This window comes from Neolamprologus multifasciatus, chromosome 9 (assembly GCF_963576455.1).
Source record: "Neolamprologus multifasciatus chromosome 9, fNeoMul1.2, whole genome shotgun sequence".
Taxonomy (NCBI): Eukaryota; Metazoa; Chordata; class Actinopteri; order Cichliformes; family Cichlidae; genus Neolamprologus; species Neolamprologus multifasciatus.
Genome location: NC_140447.1, coordinates 27462619 through 27477591, shown reverse-complemented (window position 1 = coordinate 27477591; position 14973 = coordinate 27462619). Strand labels below are relative to the sequence as shown.

Sequence of the window (14973 nt, the reverse complement as noted above, 5' to 3'; positions counted from 1 at the left end):
CCTCGTCTCAGTCTCTAATGAAGTCCCCGCTATTAAAGCTCTATAATTCTTCTGTTCCACAGTATACCCCCCACCCCATCGCCACCATCTCCCTCCTCATCCTCCACCCTTACTTCCCTCCTCCTCTCTCTCCCTCACTCCTTCTGTCATTTTATGCCACTCTCCCTGTCAGCGCGCCATCCTGTCCCCCAAGCCCCTCCATCCCACCAATCATAATTGAATAACTCTGGGTAAATGAGGAGAAAGTCTCCTGAATGGGAGCAGAACGGTCACACCCGGCCCTCGGTGCATCAATCAGGGGGTCTGATTGAAAAGAGAGGGAGAGAGACAGCGAGAGAGAGAGGGGGGGAGGTGGTCGGTATCATGGCTACATGTCACCTTGCCGATAACTCCGTGCCTCTTTTCAGATGCAAATGAGAGGAAAGACAATGGAGTTTTATAGAAAATGAGAATGAGGTTGCGAGATAACTCGAGCCAGTGTCACGTCTGTTCCCCTTTTTTCGTTCTTTTTTACGACGTGAGCTGAAAATTGTGAGTATCTGTGTGTGTGTGTGTGTGTGAACTTCTGCCCACAGCTCAAACAGTGGACATCTGAAACACTGACTCTTCTGTGTCCGCTGCCCCTCACACACAAGCAGCTGATGCAACAGAGGCTGCTGTTAAATTATGTTTGATATCAGGCAAGCTTCAAATGAAATATTGATGTGTTGTTGCAAAGGATGGAAACAGAGGGAGAAAGAGAGAGGGTGGACTTGTCAGCATGTCACCTCCTTATTTACCGTCCGCAGGTATCAGAAGCTGTGGAAGAGCTACGTGAAACTACGCCACCTGCTGGCCAACAGCCCCAAGGTCAGGCAGATCGACAAGCAGAAGATGACACAGAGAGAGGTGGGCGAAAGAAAACAAAACCGCCTTTGATGTGTATTTTTTTGTTGTTTCTTTTCTCACACTCATAATTTATCAGTAGAAGGCGCGTTCAGTGGAAGCGCGTGTCCTGGAGATATGAAAGGTGCTGCTGCAACACGGGCGCTCTTACTCTCTCTGCAGAAGTAAGAGATTCGCAGATATTAATTACAAAAACAAAACTATTACCATTGCTATTATTCCTGCTGTGCGCACTGATTCGAAAGCTGCTTATCGGAAACTCCCCGCCAGTACTCGCCGTTATTGCGGTAACAAAGATGCAATTTCACTCAACAAAAGTGAGATGCTCAAAACTTACAAAGGCAGCAATATTTGATTCCTTTTGTTACTTTTTTTGTTGTTGTTGTTAAGAAAACGTGGCCACACTTTGTTGCATTTAATGCTTTTTTGCAGCAGAGGTAATTTTCTACACATTAATACCTGGAGTTTTTCAAATTATGTTTTTTTTTGTGTGTGAATATCAGACTTAAAGTGGTTGCTTTTACTTAAGTGTAACTTTACCGCTGATTAAACAGTCCGATTGTCCAGCCAACGCGAGGATATTTAGTCTTTTCAACCTTTTTCACACTTTCTGATATTTTTCTTATGTTGCTAAAGTTTTGCACTGTTGAACGATGGTGCACTGAAGAGCAGAGCAACATTAAAACATTAAAAGTTTGCACTATATTACTACCTTTCTCACTCTTTGCACCTTTTCTTCCACTTTATCCATTTTAACTCCTTTGTCTTTATTTTGACGACTCACATTTGTTTTATTTAATTCAGTCAGGTGACCAGATCACCTGGGCTCTAGCATTTCTTCTGTGCATACAGACCATTAAAGCGTCCCATCCTAATGCACTTCCTGTGTTCTGGGCTAAAATTCAACTTTTCTGCAGTCCGAGTCTCACGAGTCGAGGTATTATCGGCGCACCTGAATATTGTTTTATGACAGATGTGAAAAATGCGACGCCACCCTTTAATGCATAATTTAGTCGATTTTTACTGCTCAGAATAAAACGCCTGTAACTGCGCTCTCGAGTTGACTGTGAAGGTCAAACCTCCACCTGGGAGCTGGAGTGGAAAAGGTTTAGGTTTAGCGAAGTAATAACCGTGTAGCCACGGGGATTCATTGGTGGTGGTGCTGTGTGTGGGGCCTGGGCAAGCCGAGAACCAGCACCCCGCCGCACTGCATCCTTCCCGCAACTTCTCTACAGCAGACACAGCTTCTCCTCTAATTCTTTGAGTGTGCTGTGGATCCAGCCTCCTCCTTTGGACTGTTTGATACACTCTGGACCAATAATGAGCGAGAACTCGGAGCTCAATTAGCTCGTTTCCCAGGTATCTCGGCAAAGCTCCCCGGCTAACAGGCCCTGACAATCCCACTGTCAACCTGCACTGGAGCAATTAGTGAAGCCAAACACTGGATCCATCACGCTCCTCCAGCAGCATTAGCCATGTCAGTGTCTCCTCACTGCAGTGGCAGTGTGGCACCGCTATTTACTTAATGCCCGAGGGAACGCTGAAGCTTCCTCTGTAAATGGTCGTTCGCTGACAGACTAAATGTCTGCTCATCTGATAGGCATTTTAAGAAGCACCCTGTCGGAGGTGTTCGCGGCAGTGTTGTGCGCCTCAGACGGGCCCTTTGATACTTCCGCACTCCCTCTGAAGTCCGCAGAGCTCCGGGGAGAGCAGAGGTGTGGCAAAAACTGGCCTACACACCCAGGCTCACGCCTCTGCGCCCCCTCTGCATCTCATGCTGAGAGCACAGAGAGGTGTGTGTGTGTGTGTGTGTGTGTGTGTGTCAGACATGCAGGCTGATGGACTTGGTGGCATCCCCTTAGCCAAACCACTGACTGGTCCTCAAAGCCATTCACACAACAACGCTGTCATGTTTTTTTGCAGTGATTGTTTTCAATATAAATAAAGTTTTTGGTTAAAATTGTGCCCAACATAGGTGAAGTGTGTTATAAGATGTTATTTGTCTCTGTATTAGAAATGAAAGAAAATGAAATACAGAACTGTGCTACTTTATTATCTCACATCTCTAATTTGAATAAGTATTCAGCCCCGAGTCAGTGCTTTGACAGTGGATTCAGCTTCGAGTCTTCTCTATCAGCTCAGCGTATGTGGATTTGGGGATTTGCTCCGATTCTTCTTTTGCAGCATCTTCGCAAAGCTATCTTAAACTCACTCCACAGATTTTTCTGTTGGTTTCGAGTCTGAGCTTCAGCTCGGCCACACAAGAACTTAACGCTCTCTTTCCTCAGTTTCAGCATCGACAGGGATGTGCTCTTAAGGATGTCTCTACCCAGTTTTCAGACTCTCTTTACTTTAAAATGGACCTGCTATGTTTTTGCCTTATTTTCTGTCATTCATATATATATATTGCTACATTGGTGGACGCTAAAATTAAACATGACTGAGGTTTCAAATAAAGAGGTCAGTGCATGTCAAAGTAATCCCTGTGAGCCAAAAGCTCAGGCATCAGACTGCTCTAAACACACAGTTTCAGACAGTAAATCACCCTTTAGATTATATCTTGTTTGGATTATTTGGATTATGGGTTAAGTACATTGAACCTCTGTAGAAACAGAGATTTTACCCAGAAGAACAGGCACCAATCATCGAACGTAACATTAGGTTAGACTGCAAAATTCAGCCTGTGATGGTGGCACATCAGCTGATCTCATTACCGTAGCATTATGATGTCTCTGCAAACCAGCTTGCAACCCACCCTTAACCTTTGCTACTGCTAGTCATGTTATTTTTGACTCAATAGTATCTGTTGTGCAGTCTTCCTTCTTCCCCCCAATCATCTGGCTTCTTGCTCCACAGTTGGAACACAACAAGACCATAAACGTGGGGTAATTATTGTAGTGGTCTGGACTAAAGAAGGTAGCACAGCAAAGTTTAATAAAGAATCACTGGTATTCATTATCAGCATTTCCTGCACATCTTATGGAAATTAGGGCATCAGCTCTAGCGAATCATATGCTGGATGACCTAAAATTGCAAAAGCTTTAATCTTCCTGCTTTGTACTGGAAACAATATGATAGGAATAAGCTACAGGGCCCTAAATGAACCAGCAAAAGCTGAAGTAAATGGTGCACACAAGCCACAGATGTGCGCTTGCCTTCCACAGTCATTGAATTTCAGACAGTGTCTTTGGTGTTTGACCTCAGCCTGCTCCAAAAACACAAACACTCTTCACAGCAGAAGAGTATGATGATAAAAGTCAAATGTGCCATGACTCGTCTCTTTGACCAGCAGAAAGTTGTCTCATCTCCTTCCCACACTGGTTAATTATTTACTTTTTGTGCTCCTCGCTCAAATTTCCGTCCTGCAAAACCGAAGCATTTACATATCATTCGCACTTCTCTGTGATTACTGCTTTCCATATACAGTGGTTGGCTGTCCACGGAAAGTGCGTGTGCGGTTGCACGTGCACTTGTGCGCGTGGGCGACGGTGTTCACTTTGATGCACAGTTCAAAGTAGGATGGCATTATTTATTCATGCCTTTGTTGTTCTTATTTCCTCTGCGAGTCGAAAATTCCTGGCGTTCCATTTTAGGCAGATCACGGCTAACTCAGACGGAGTCGATAGCGTCTCCGCTGAATGAAACACATGCATGCGCACGCACGTTTAGGAGGTGCTGTCTGTCAATACATCTTCCATCTTGGTTGTTATTTGTAGGACCTCTTATCTCAGACTCAAACTCTCCTTTTACTCTGCTGAATCTGCTGTAGGGCTGACATGTTTGTCTGTTTGTGTGTCTGTAATGATTCCTGGTGTTGCTGATGGAGGTACCTCTAGGCTCTGGTGTGGTGGGCCTAATGGGCAGGCAGGTGCCTCAGCTCTTGGTTGCATCATCATCAGCTTTCTTACACCCAGGAGCACCACAACCACCACTCCCCACAGCCATGCTGACCTATGGCAGCGCTTCAATTAGCTAGAACCAGCAAAGCTGTCACTTCTCTTGCTGCTGTCTGCTGCTATGCTATGTGTATCCTGCCATGGAGGTTTCAGATTATTGCATGTGCTAGCCTATCTGTTGGAAAAGTCAAAGAAAGGAGGGAGCGAGGGTGGGGTGAGGTTTTGAGGATGGGAGCTGTCCCCGTAGGCTGTGCTCCAGTGGATCAATAATTGACTGGCTCGTTGTTTGGCAGGAAGCTCTTCAGAAGATCCGTCAGAAGAACACGATGCGCCGAGAGGTCACAGTGGAGCTCAGCAGTCAGGGCTTCTGGAAGACTGGCATCCGCTCCGACGTCTGTCAGGTAACGCCACTCAACTGTATGCATGCACATACAGCGTCGATTCCATGGATCAAACGCACGAATGTACACATTGTTTCACAGCTGCATAACAATGAAGCATAACGCCCTGGTGCTTTTAAAGGTAAAGAGATTCAAAACATCCTTTAATGCACTCCAGAGAGAGAAACTAGTATAAACAATCTTTTAAAACACAGATTTATATATATATTTTTAACAAGACATAACAGAATACTAAATAAAGATAATTTCAATTACAGACTATTTATTTATTTATTTTTATTCTATAGTAAAGAGAAAAAAAAACCATTTTCCTTAAATTCAAAAAGCAAGAAGCTGAAAGCACAGAGTTTGGAGCATTTTCGTTCAAAAATGAAAGAATCAACTTTGTAAGTGGACTGGTATTTATATAGCACTTTTCTCAAGCATTAAAATCCCTTTTACTGAAAGCCACAATCACCCATACAGTGCTTTATTCTGTGCCTTTAAACACTTTGTACCTATCAAATATAAATGCACACTCACACACTGATGGATGCATCAGGGTCCATTTGAGATTCGGTTTGTTGCCCAAGGATCTGCAGACTGGTGGAACCAGGAATCAAACCACAGCTACTTATAACACTTGTTGCTGACTGACACGGAAAAGCAAGGCAGCTAAATCCTACCCATTGTTGTCAAATTAAATAGACAATAATGCTTTAGTATTCTTGGAGTTTTGACTGTACTATAGACCGCTTTAATAGCAGGGAGGACGGGTTTATAGGCAAAAACGTATTAATGACTGTACTTAGACCTAGAAGAGAAGGAGAACTGCGAAGTTATCAGTTAATACTATTAATTCAATTCAATTCAATTTTATTTATATAGCTCCAAATCACAACAAAAGTCGCCTCAAGGCGCTTCATAGATACAGAGAAAAACCCAACAATCATATGACCCCCTATGAGCAAGCACTTTGGCGACAGTGGGAAGGAAAAGCTCCCTTTTAACAGGAAGAAACCTCCGGCAGAACCAGGCTCAGGGAGGGGCAGGGCCATCTGCTGCGACCGGTTGAGGTGAGAGAAGGAAGACAGGATAAAAGACATGTTGTGGAAGAGAGACAGAGATTAATAACAGATATGATTCAATACAGAGAGGTCTGTTAATACATAGTGAGCGAGAAAGGTGACTGGAAAGGAAAAACTCAATGCATCATGGGAATCCCCCGGCAGCCTACGTCTATTGCAGCATAACTAAGGGAGGATTCAGGGTCACCTGGTCCAGCCCTAACTATATGCTTTAGCAAAAAGGAAAGTTTGAAGCCTAATCTTAAAAGTAGAGATAGCGTCTGTCTCCTGAATCCAAACTGGAAGCTGGTTCCACAGAAGAGGGGCCTGAAAACTGAAGGCTCTCCCTCCCATTCTACTTTTAAATACTCTAGGAACAACAAGTAGGCCTGCAGAGCGAGAGCGTTGGTTAGCAAGGTGCATTCACAGACTGTACAGATACAGCTACTGGCACTAGCTCCAGTTAATATGCAAAGGAAATACTCAACATTTATCCATCAAAACTGGTGTGCATCCTTCTTGGATGGTTTCTTAGTACAACTAACCACACACAGCGCATACGATCTGTCAAATAATCGGATTAACATGATCAGAAATGGCAAATAGATCAGTGACGCTACATGGTACAGGGTAGAGTGGACCCAAATCATTTTTTTTGGTTTTATGTCTGCTGTAAAGGCAGAGTATTTTAACGTGGGATTCTACTTTGCATTGTTTTTGTCTCTATTGACTGTTTTCCTCTGTGTTGTTTGTTTTTAGTGCCACCTTCTGAGTTTAGCTACAGTTTAGCTAACGTTTGTCTAAATCTTGTCTACGTTATATCTGTTAACAATGTAAGTGCAATAGTTTCAGGGTACAAAGTGAAATGCTCGCTTTGTATGCTCGTGGCAAGTGGCTGCCCCTCCCTGAGTTTAGTTAAACACGAGGGCTCTTCCTGTTAAAAGGGAGTTCTTCCTTCTCACTGTCGCCGACTCCTTGTTATTTACCCTGCAACGTAAAGCCACTTAAAGCAGCTGCTGTTGTGCATTGGCTGTGTATAAACAAAACTGAATTTGTATTTAAAAGCCAACATAGTTGCTAGAAGTTGGACACATGCACATATTGCAGTGGCTCCACTCAGACGGACACGTCCACTGCACAGCCACAGCCCGACACTCGGCTTCTCTTCTTACCACACATTGCGTCACTTCTCCATTCAAGTGTCAAAATCTGTGTAGGCAAAGCGTACTCCCACAGAGCCGCAGCGGTAGCCATACCTTTCATTAAGTAACGACTCCGACTGGACAGCTTATTTATATGCCATAGACTGTCACTCAGCATTTCATGCGCTTTCAGCAGCAAAAAAATATATTTAGGATGGATTCTTATTTTTATCCTAACGGTAGCTCATTTTCTAGGAAGTGGAGCGGCGTGTTCAACTTGCACTTGGATGTGTGCACGCGATTTCGAACGGGCAGAACTAATGAGACTTGAACCATAACCCTGAATGTGTAAGCAGCGCGCTGTGCCCATTGAAACAGAGCGCTTCGTGTGCTCATGCACTACATTGATAGTCAGTGTAATGATATAGCTAAGTCTGTTTGAGTACATTTTTTATTTATTGTCTATTCTAGGATCTTTTTTCTCTTAAACTTCTTACTGAAAAGATAATTGGCATCAGCGTAGCACGTATTATTCTCTCAGCACACCCACTATCAATGTAGTGCAGTGAAGGTATCCTACAGCTGATGCTGCTGCTCACATTTGGAGAGGAATGACAGAATGTTGTAGCCGTGCAAGCCAGACCTCTCTTACAGCAAGGTCTAGCAAAGAAGAATCCGATCCATAATTGCTGTCCAATTATATTTGCTTCAAGCTGTACCGCTACGACTAATTGCTTCATGAATAATTTCAGTCCGAACTGCAGCGGTACAGGCTACACAACATGTGACACAGACAATGGATAGCTGCAAAACTGACCCATAGTTTCTCGATTTTAAAAGCAGACTTGTTCTTTTTTTTTTTTCCGGAGCAAAATCAACCCCCTTGTTACAAACATGGTTCGGCAACACCAAGGTCGTTTCACTTGAAAGGCTCTGTCAAGGACCGGGCTGCACATCGGGGGCAGAGATGGGACTTATTTATTCATCACAATTTTATTTTATGTTCATTTTTTTTTTTTTTTTATTCACTGCCTTTTTTCTCACTCTCTTGTTTTCTGTTTCTTTTTGGCTCCCTGATCACATTTATGTTCAGGCCGTCAGACAGTCAAAAACATTTCAAAGGGAAGTCTGTTTTTCTTTTTCTGCAGCAGAGAAAATAAGTGTGGGCGGGTCGATGTTTTCTGCAGCAATTACTTAGTATATATATATATTAATCCACCTACTTATAAATTATATAACTAAGGCAAAGCATGGAGAAATACAACTGTATCAGCTGTGTTAGGGGTAGGTAATAAAACTCGCCTGCAAAGGTGAATTTCTGCAGTAGTTTACGTTGCACAATATATACAGCCTAATAAAATCTGTGGAAGCACTGTAAACCAGAGGCCTTTAACTCACATCACACGTGGCTCAATGTGCATCAAAATAAATGAGCCTATCAAGGAAAAGAAACGGGAAGCATAGGTGGTTAGACAGCGGTTAGCGCTGTCGCCTCACAGCAGTCCCGGTTCAAATGCCAGCTGCAGTGTTCTCCCTGTACATGCCAAGACATGCTGTTCAGATCAGTTCATGATTCTCAATGTATTCTCTCTGCTTTCTGCCTCACTAGCCAAGTTGTTGTTAATTTAACAAAATTGTTATTTAATGATTAATTAAGTAGCTCTACCGACTGTGATTCAGGAGGTAGAGGGGGTCATCTGCTAATCAGAAGACTAGTTGGTTACTCAGCTCCTCCAGACCACATGTTGAAGCGTTCTTGGGCAAGACGGTGAAACGCAAATTGGTCGTGATGAACAAAGCCAAAATGTGCTGGGTTTGAATTTAGCCCTTGAGTGGGTGCTCTGGCTTCCTCACGCAGTCCAAAGAGATGCATGATAGGGTTGCTGACTCTTCGTTAGTCCCGTGATGGCGACTCGTCCAGGGTCTACCTAGGCTCGTGCCCTGTGAAAGCTGGGTTAGTTTTCTTCCACTGTAGCTTCTGATGGTAGTCTTTCAGATCTGCAGTTCTCCACCCACCGTAGGTTCTGATTGGATTGAGCAAACAGCAGATCACAAAAGCGAGAGCTGTAGTCCAAGACGCTAAAGTAGAAACAAAAGCTGGAAAAGAGCATGTCTAGCATGGAGTTATCCTTTTGTAAATCGATAATAGGTGGTATAAATCGCCCCAACGCATAATTATATAATTTTTTTTATCGCTAAAATGAGGTGCCAAATATGCTTGGGTGGCGGTTAATAAACCTGACTGGCTTCCCAGAGTAAAGCCTCGGTGTGGAGTCGTGCTTGTAATACTTAAACCAAAGAAAAAGCAAATTTAGGCTGCTGGCCTGGTTGGAAGGTGTCCAAAATACCCAAACGTCACCCGTGACAGTAAATTAGGAATTTCTCACCTTTTAATTAGTGGCGTATCAACTCTCTAACAAGCCCCCACCCTGCCTTTGTGCACACAGAGACATACTCAGTCACTCAGGCAGTCGTAAGAACAGGTCAGGAGCAGCAGACATGACCGGGCCCCGGCTTTGTTTAATTGGCTGCTTAACAAGGCCCGGGGACTGTGTCACCACGGCCCCTGTGATGGCCCCAGGGCTACGTGGCAGCACCGCTTGTAGCCGCCGGGCCTCGGGCTCACCCTCCCCAGTAGCGCTAATTAAAACATGCACGGCTCCTTCCTCTCTCATGTGGTGGCACGGGGTTAATGTGTGTACACCAGCCTTTGTTACAGTTTCTCAGTCACTCCGAGGGGAAGACTTGATAAGCCTCGGCTAATGATTCTGCAGATTGGCTCCGCAGACTGCCGAGCTCCGTATCCGACCACCGACCGTTTCGCTTTAACTCCCACTTTTCTTGTCACATTCCCCTCGCTCGCAGCTCATCCTCCAACCCCGCCCTGCCCTTGACTTTTCTTTTACTTTGTTGCACTCAAACTTTTTTCCTTTTCATATGTGAGGGTCAGCGGGGGCTGTCAGTGTTTGTTCCAATGTAAGTGTGTCAACATGTCAGAATGGGCTTCGATTTTGACTGTCCTGTCCAAATGTGAATTTCCCCCATCTCTGTCATTCCCTCTCGCTCTACAGCAATTGGGTTTTTGATTATTTCATCTCTCTGTTGCAGAGCACCACTTAATAAATAATGACTGGCTGATTGATTTCTCCCTCCCCGTTCCCTCCATCAACCCTCTCCCATTCTTTCTCCCAATCTCTTCATCACACTTGCTCTCAAAACACGCTCCCTTCACTTTTCTTTCATATACGCCATGATCCTTGTTCTCTGCCGCTTCCTGTTACTTGAGATTTTCTATTTTTCTCTTCCTCTCCCGTCTTCCTTTCTTACCCTGCTTGTCAATTCTCTCTGTCCTCCACAGCACGCCATGATGCTCCCCGTTCTCACCCATCATATCCGCTACCACCAGTGTCTCATGCATCTGGATAAGCTCATCGCCTATGTCTTCAAGGAGCGCTGCCTCCTTCAGGTAAGAATCTGTCATGACGGTTTGATGCGACTGTGAAGGCCTGTCCCAAGCTTACTTAAAGGCTGGCATAGATGATAACTAACAAGATGGATAACATTAGGCGACTCCGTGCGGTGCTTTCAGGCGGTGCACAGTCTACAGGTTAGATAGGCCGATAAAAAAGTAAACATTCTGTGCAGGAGCTTGTTATGCACAGAGATCCAGGGAGGCAGCGTTTCCCCTCATTACTGTGCCCAATCCACCTCTGCAGGGATAGTTCAGGTGGAAACAGGGGCTCGGGAGTCAGCTAAGGTAACACACACACTGGCCTGAGTCATATCTCTGCAGTGAGCAGCCCAGGTCTGCTGTGAGTTGCAGTGACAGTAGTCAGGACAACGACAGCCTCCTCCGTAATGCCAGCTCTCCCCTGTCAGGTCCACAGCCTCAAGCTGTGTGCTCTCAGAGTGAGCTCCACGGCTGCCTCCAGCAATATTGAAGAGCTGTCATAACCTGATACATTAGAAATCAATGTGTTGTAGCCTATACATAGTTAAAAAGGGGAAGGATGCATTAAGATTCGCTCAGGGCTCTGTGTGTCTGTGTGCCAGACTGCTCAGTGGTCTGAGAGCATTTGTGTGTGGTTTTTGCACATATCGATCAATGATTGGCCTTTTTGTCGTTTGCATAATGACGACCTGTCATTACAAGCGCTAAAAAGGAAACACTGGCTTGCGAGGCCAGCCGGTAGCTGACAAGCTGCGGCCTCTTTCATCGTGAAGATGTCCATTCGAGCTTCTATGGTTAGTCTCTCTAGAGAGATGTTAATTGATCTGTCCCTCCCCCTTTCTCCTTCAGCTCCTTCATCTCCCGTAGAAGACGCACAGATAGAAAGAAAAACAATCATTTATACATAACGGCTCACAGGCAGCGCGCACTACAGGCTTCTGCAGCGCCTGTTGCCTGCCTGCATTGCAATTCTTGCCATTGAGGTGGTAATACCGTGGCATTGCTGTGTATCTGTGTGTGGACAAAGCCAGGGCTGTCAGCAGTTCACCACTACTGGGACTGAAATGACCCAAGTAGGGAGCCATCATTGCTGGGCTTAAAACACTTTCCTCATCTACAGCACACACACAGCAGCGCCTAATGTCCCACAGCACTCACACACAGATGGATTCAGACAGAACGGCTGCAGGAGTGCAGCGGTGCCTGCTCAAACAGCCCCGCTCCCAGTCAGAGCGGGTTTCAGATCCGCCGTCACTTCTCATTTGCCTCAACTCGGATGGGATGATCACATTTAATGAGATAAATGTTTTCCTGTGACAGTCCGTTCATTTAACACGAGCAGAATCAGCTCCCACCCTTTGATTGCATTACAAATGAATTGTACTTTGATAGAAGGTTTGTGTGCTTCGAATATAATTTATCTTTAGTTGTGTCGAACGCATAGGTATAAAAGTTTTGGCACAGTGGCTACCATATTGTTTGTTTCAAGGAGAATGGACCAAACACTAACACACAAGGAAGCGAACTGGTCAAATCCATTGCAAGTTGTTGTTTTTCTTCGAGGGACAGCTTTTTATTTGTCATTAGGTTTAGCTAATTTGACAATATCTCATTAAATGATTACCTTGCACATGTTAAGCTCATAGACGGTATAACAGATGGACACAGCCGGGGCACTGTGTGCATATGAAGCCTTGAGTTGAGCATTTTTTGCACTTGACTTCTTGTTTTTGTTTTTTTAAACCATGTGATGAGCAAAAGAGTAGATCTGGCTATGAAACTGCGCTCAGTCAGCATACCCTGGATGATCCTCCATTATCCAGGGTGGCCAGTTGTTTAAATATTATCATCAATATAACCTGAGACTAGTCACTGCGATCAAAAAAAACCATCAGCTACGTTTTTACTGAGGTCACAGAGCAAAGGAGCCGAGTGCTGTTTTCTCATAAACTTCTATACAACCTGAAAAATTTTCATCCCTTGGTGGCCATGAAAAAACAAATACAGGTTTAAGGCGTTTCTTCTGCATTGGCTTCACTTTTCAGACCCAGAAGCCACAGTCCATCCATCTTTAACGCTGTCTGTGATTCAGCTGCACTGGAGGGTGTACACACAGACTGCCAGAGCTTCTCCTCAGTACGATTAACAAAATGTTGTGGATTGTTTGGTCGGTCTTGCGTAATGCACGCCAAAGCACCAGCTTTGCTCATTGCTTGTTTTGACCCTGCGTTACAACAAGAGCAATGACAAACAAGTAATTTCTTACAGAAGCTGAGTTGTTCATTTATATGTGAAATATTTTACAGAATAAGTACTTTTACAAGTGATTTAGATCTTAAAATATATAATAGCATTCACTAATAAACAAACAAAAAACAGCAGCTTATACATCTAAACGATTTAATTATTGTAGAAGAATTACGAAAAGAATGTTGGATGAAGTGGTGTTAGATACGGAGCCCCACAAGGGACATCGGAGGGGAAAACATGAAGATGAACCTTTGTGAGATCTCGCAAAATAGGCCGCATCCTTCAGAGGCCGCCAGCTCGAAGCTGACCGGGAGGTCGAGGCACGATGCGCCGGGAGCTCCCGGTCAGCTTTGAGCTGGTGGGTAACAGACGTCTCAGAAAACATCGGAGCACTTTTGCAAATATGTGATGTCTTGATATTTGAACTTTACACAGCTACATTCACACCTGAAAATATGTTGGAAGTTTATTTTGTGATGCAGAAAGAGTAATATTAAAACTAAGTAGCTGCTGCCATTGTTGGAAACTATAGTCGGCTGGGCCGTGCTATGAATTCTGGGATAGGTTGGTGTTACGTTCCCCTAAAAGGGGTCTAGGCGATGAGTGGGGTAACAAAATGTGTCCGGGTCAGAAAAAGGAGACAGAGGCAAAATGATTAAATTAAAGAATTTTATTAAAGTTTAGATTAATATTCAACTAAAAGAGACGGACAAGCCGCTATCACCATTTAAGGAAACAAATAAAACTCAAGCGTTGGTCAGTAAAGTAAAACAAGTCAAAAAGAGAGCAGCTCACTAGCTGTAAACTGCAAAAACACAGAGAAGCCCAGAGCTCACCTTTCCCTGGGCTTAAATACTTTTAATTACTGATGTGAGTCAGCTGTGTAAAAGAGAAAGGTGGCACCTCAGGCAGAAGAGATTGTAGGACACGCCCACACAAGCACCTTCAGGAGGAGGCCCTGCTAGGGCTGTAACCGTTGGGCCACGAAGGATACGCCGACTCGGCCTTCAAATGTGACCTGCGAAGGATGCGGCCTATTTTGCGAGATCTCGCAAAAGTTCATCTTTATTTTTTTTCTCCAATGTCCCTTGCGGGGCTCCGTAGTTAGATGCCCTAAAAAAGATACTGAAACAAACAACTAAAACAGAATAAGAAACACATTTTAATAGATTTATTAATGTTAAAGTTTATCAGACCATCCTAATCTGCCTGCACTTTAGCCCCTCAGCTCTCCTCCTGAGGCCCTATAACCATCAGATTTGGCTGATTTGCTCAGGATTTCACTGTATTTGCTCAGATTGGTTCTTCACACTCTAAGCTAGGGCTGCTCAATTAATCGAATTTTAATCACGATTACGATCTGGGCTTTCAGCGATCATTAAAAATGACTGAGCCGATTATTAGCCCCTCCCTTGTGCTTTACGCTCGCGCTGCTCCGTGTGGCAAATCGAGCGCACCGCTCTGCATTTCGAACAAGTGTCACAACAATTAAGAGCAGCGGTCCCCAACCTTTTTTGCGCCACTGACCGGTTTATGCCCGACAATATTTTCATGGACCGGCCTTTAAGGTGTCGCGGATAAATACAACAAAATAAAACTAGTACCGGTACTGAAAAAAAGAAAATGTATTCATAAAACACGTGAAAAGACCAAGGAAAACCGAGTAAACGATAAAAACGATAACAAAATAACGCTGAAAACCGATAAAAATCCTGAAAACTATACATTTCACACCTGAGCCTCAACTCTCGCGGCACGGTACCAAACGACTCACGGAGGCCCGGGGATTGGGGACCGCTGATTAAGAGGACCCGAGGGAAGCTCGGAAAGCTAAGCAGAAGTTATTTGGAGAGGAGAGTGACTGCTGTTGGTTGAACAGAGAGGTAAAAAAACTTCAGTGGT

At 44.3% G+C, this 14973-nt stretch overlaps 1 protein-coding gene across 3 annotated transcripts in view; it reads left to right on the top strand.

The window, feature by feature from the left end:
* drosha (drosha ribonuclease III) overlaps positions 1-14973 on the top strand; it is a 146420-nt gene that overhangs the window by 34857 nt on the left and 96590 nt on the right. For all 3 annotated transcript variants that reach the window (XM_085171598.1, XM_085171597.1, XM_085171599.1), the window contains exons 15-17: positions 789-888; positions 5075-5182; positions 10729-10836. In XM_085171598.1, coding sequence (XP_085027724.1) covers positions 789-888; positions 5075-5182; positions 10729-10836 — 316 coding nt within the window. The remainder of the gene's footprint in view (positions 1-788; positions 889-5074; positions 5183-10728; positions 10837-14973) is intronic.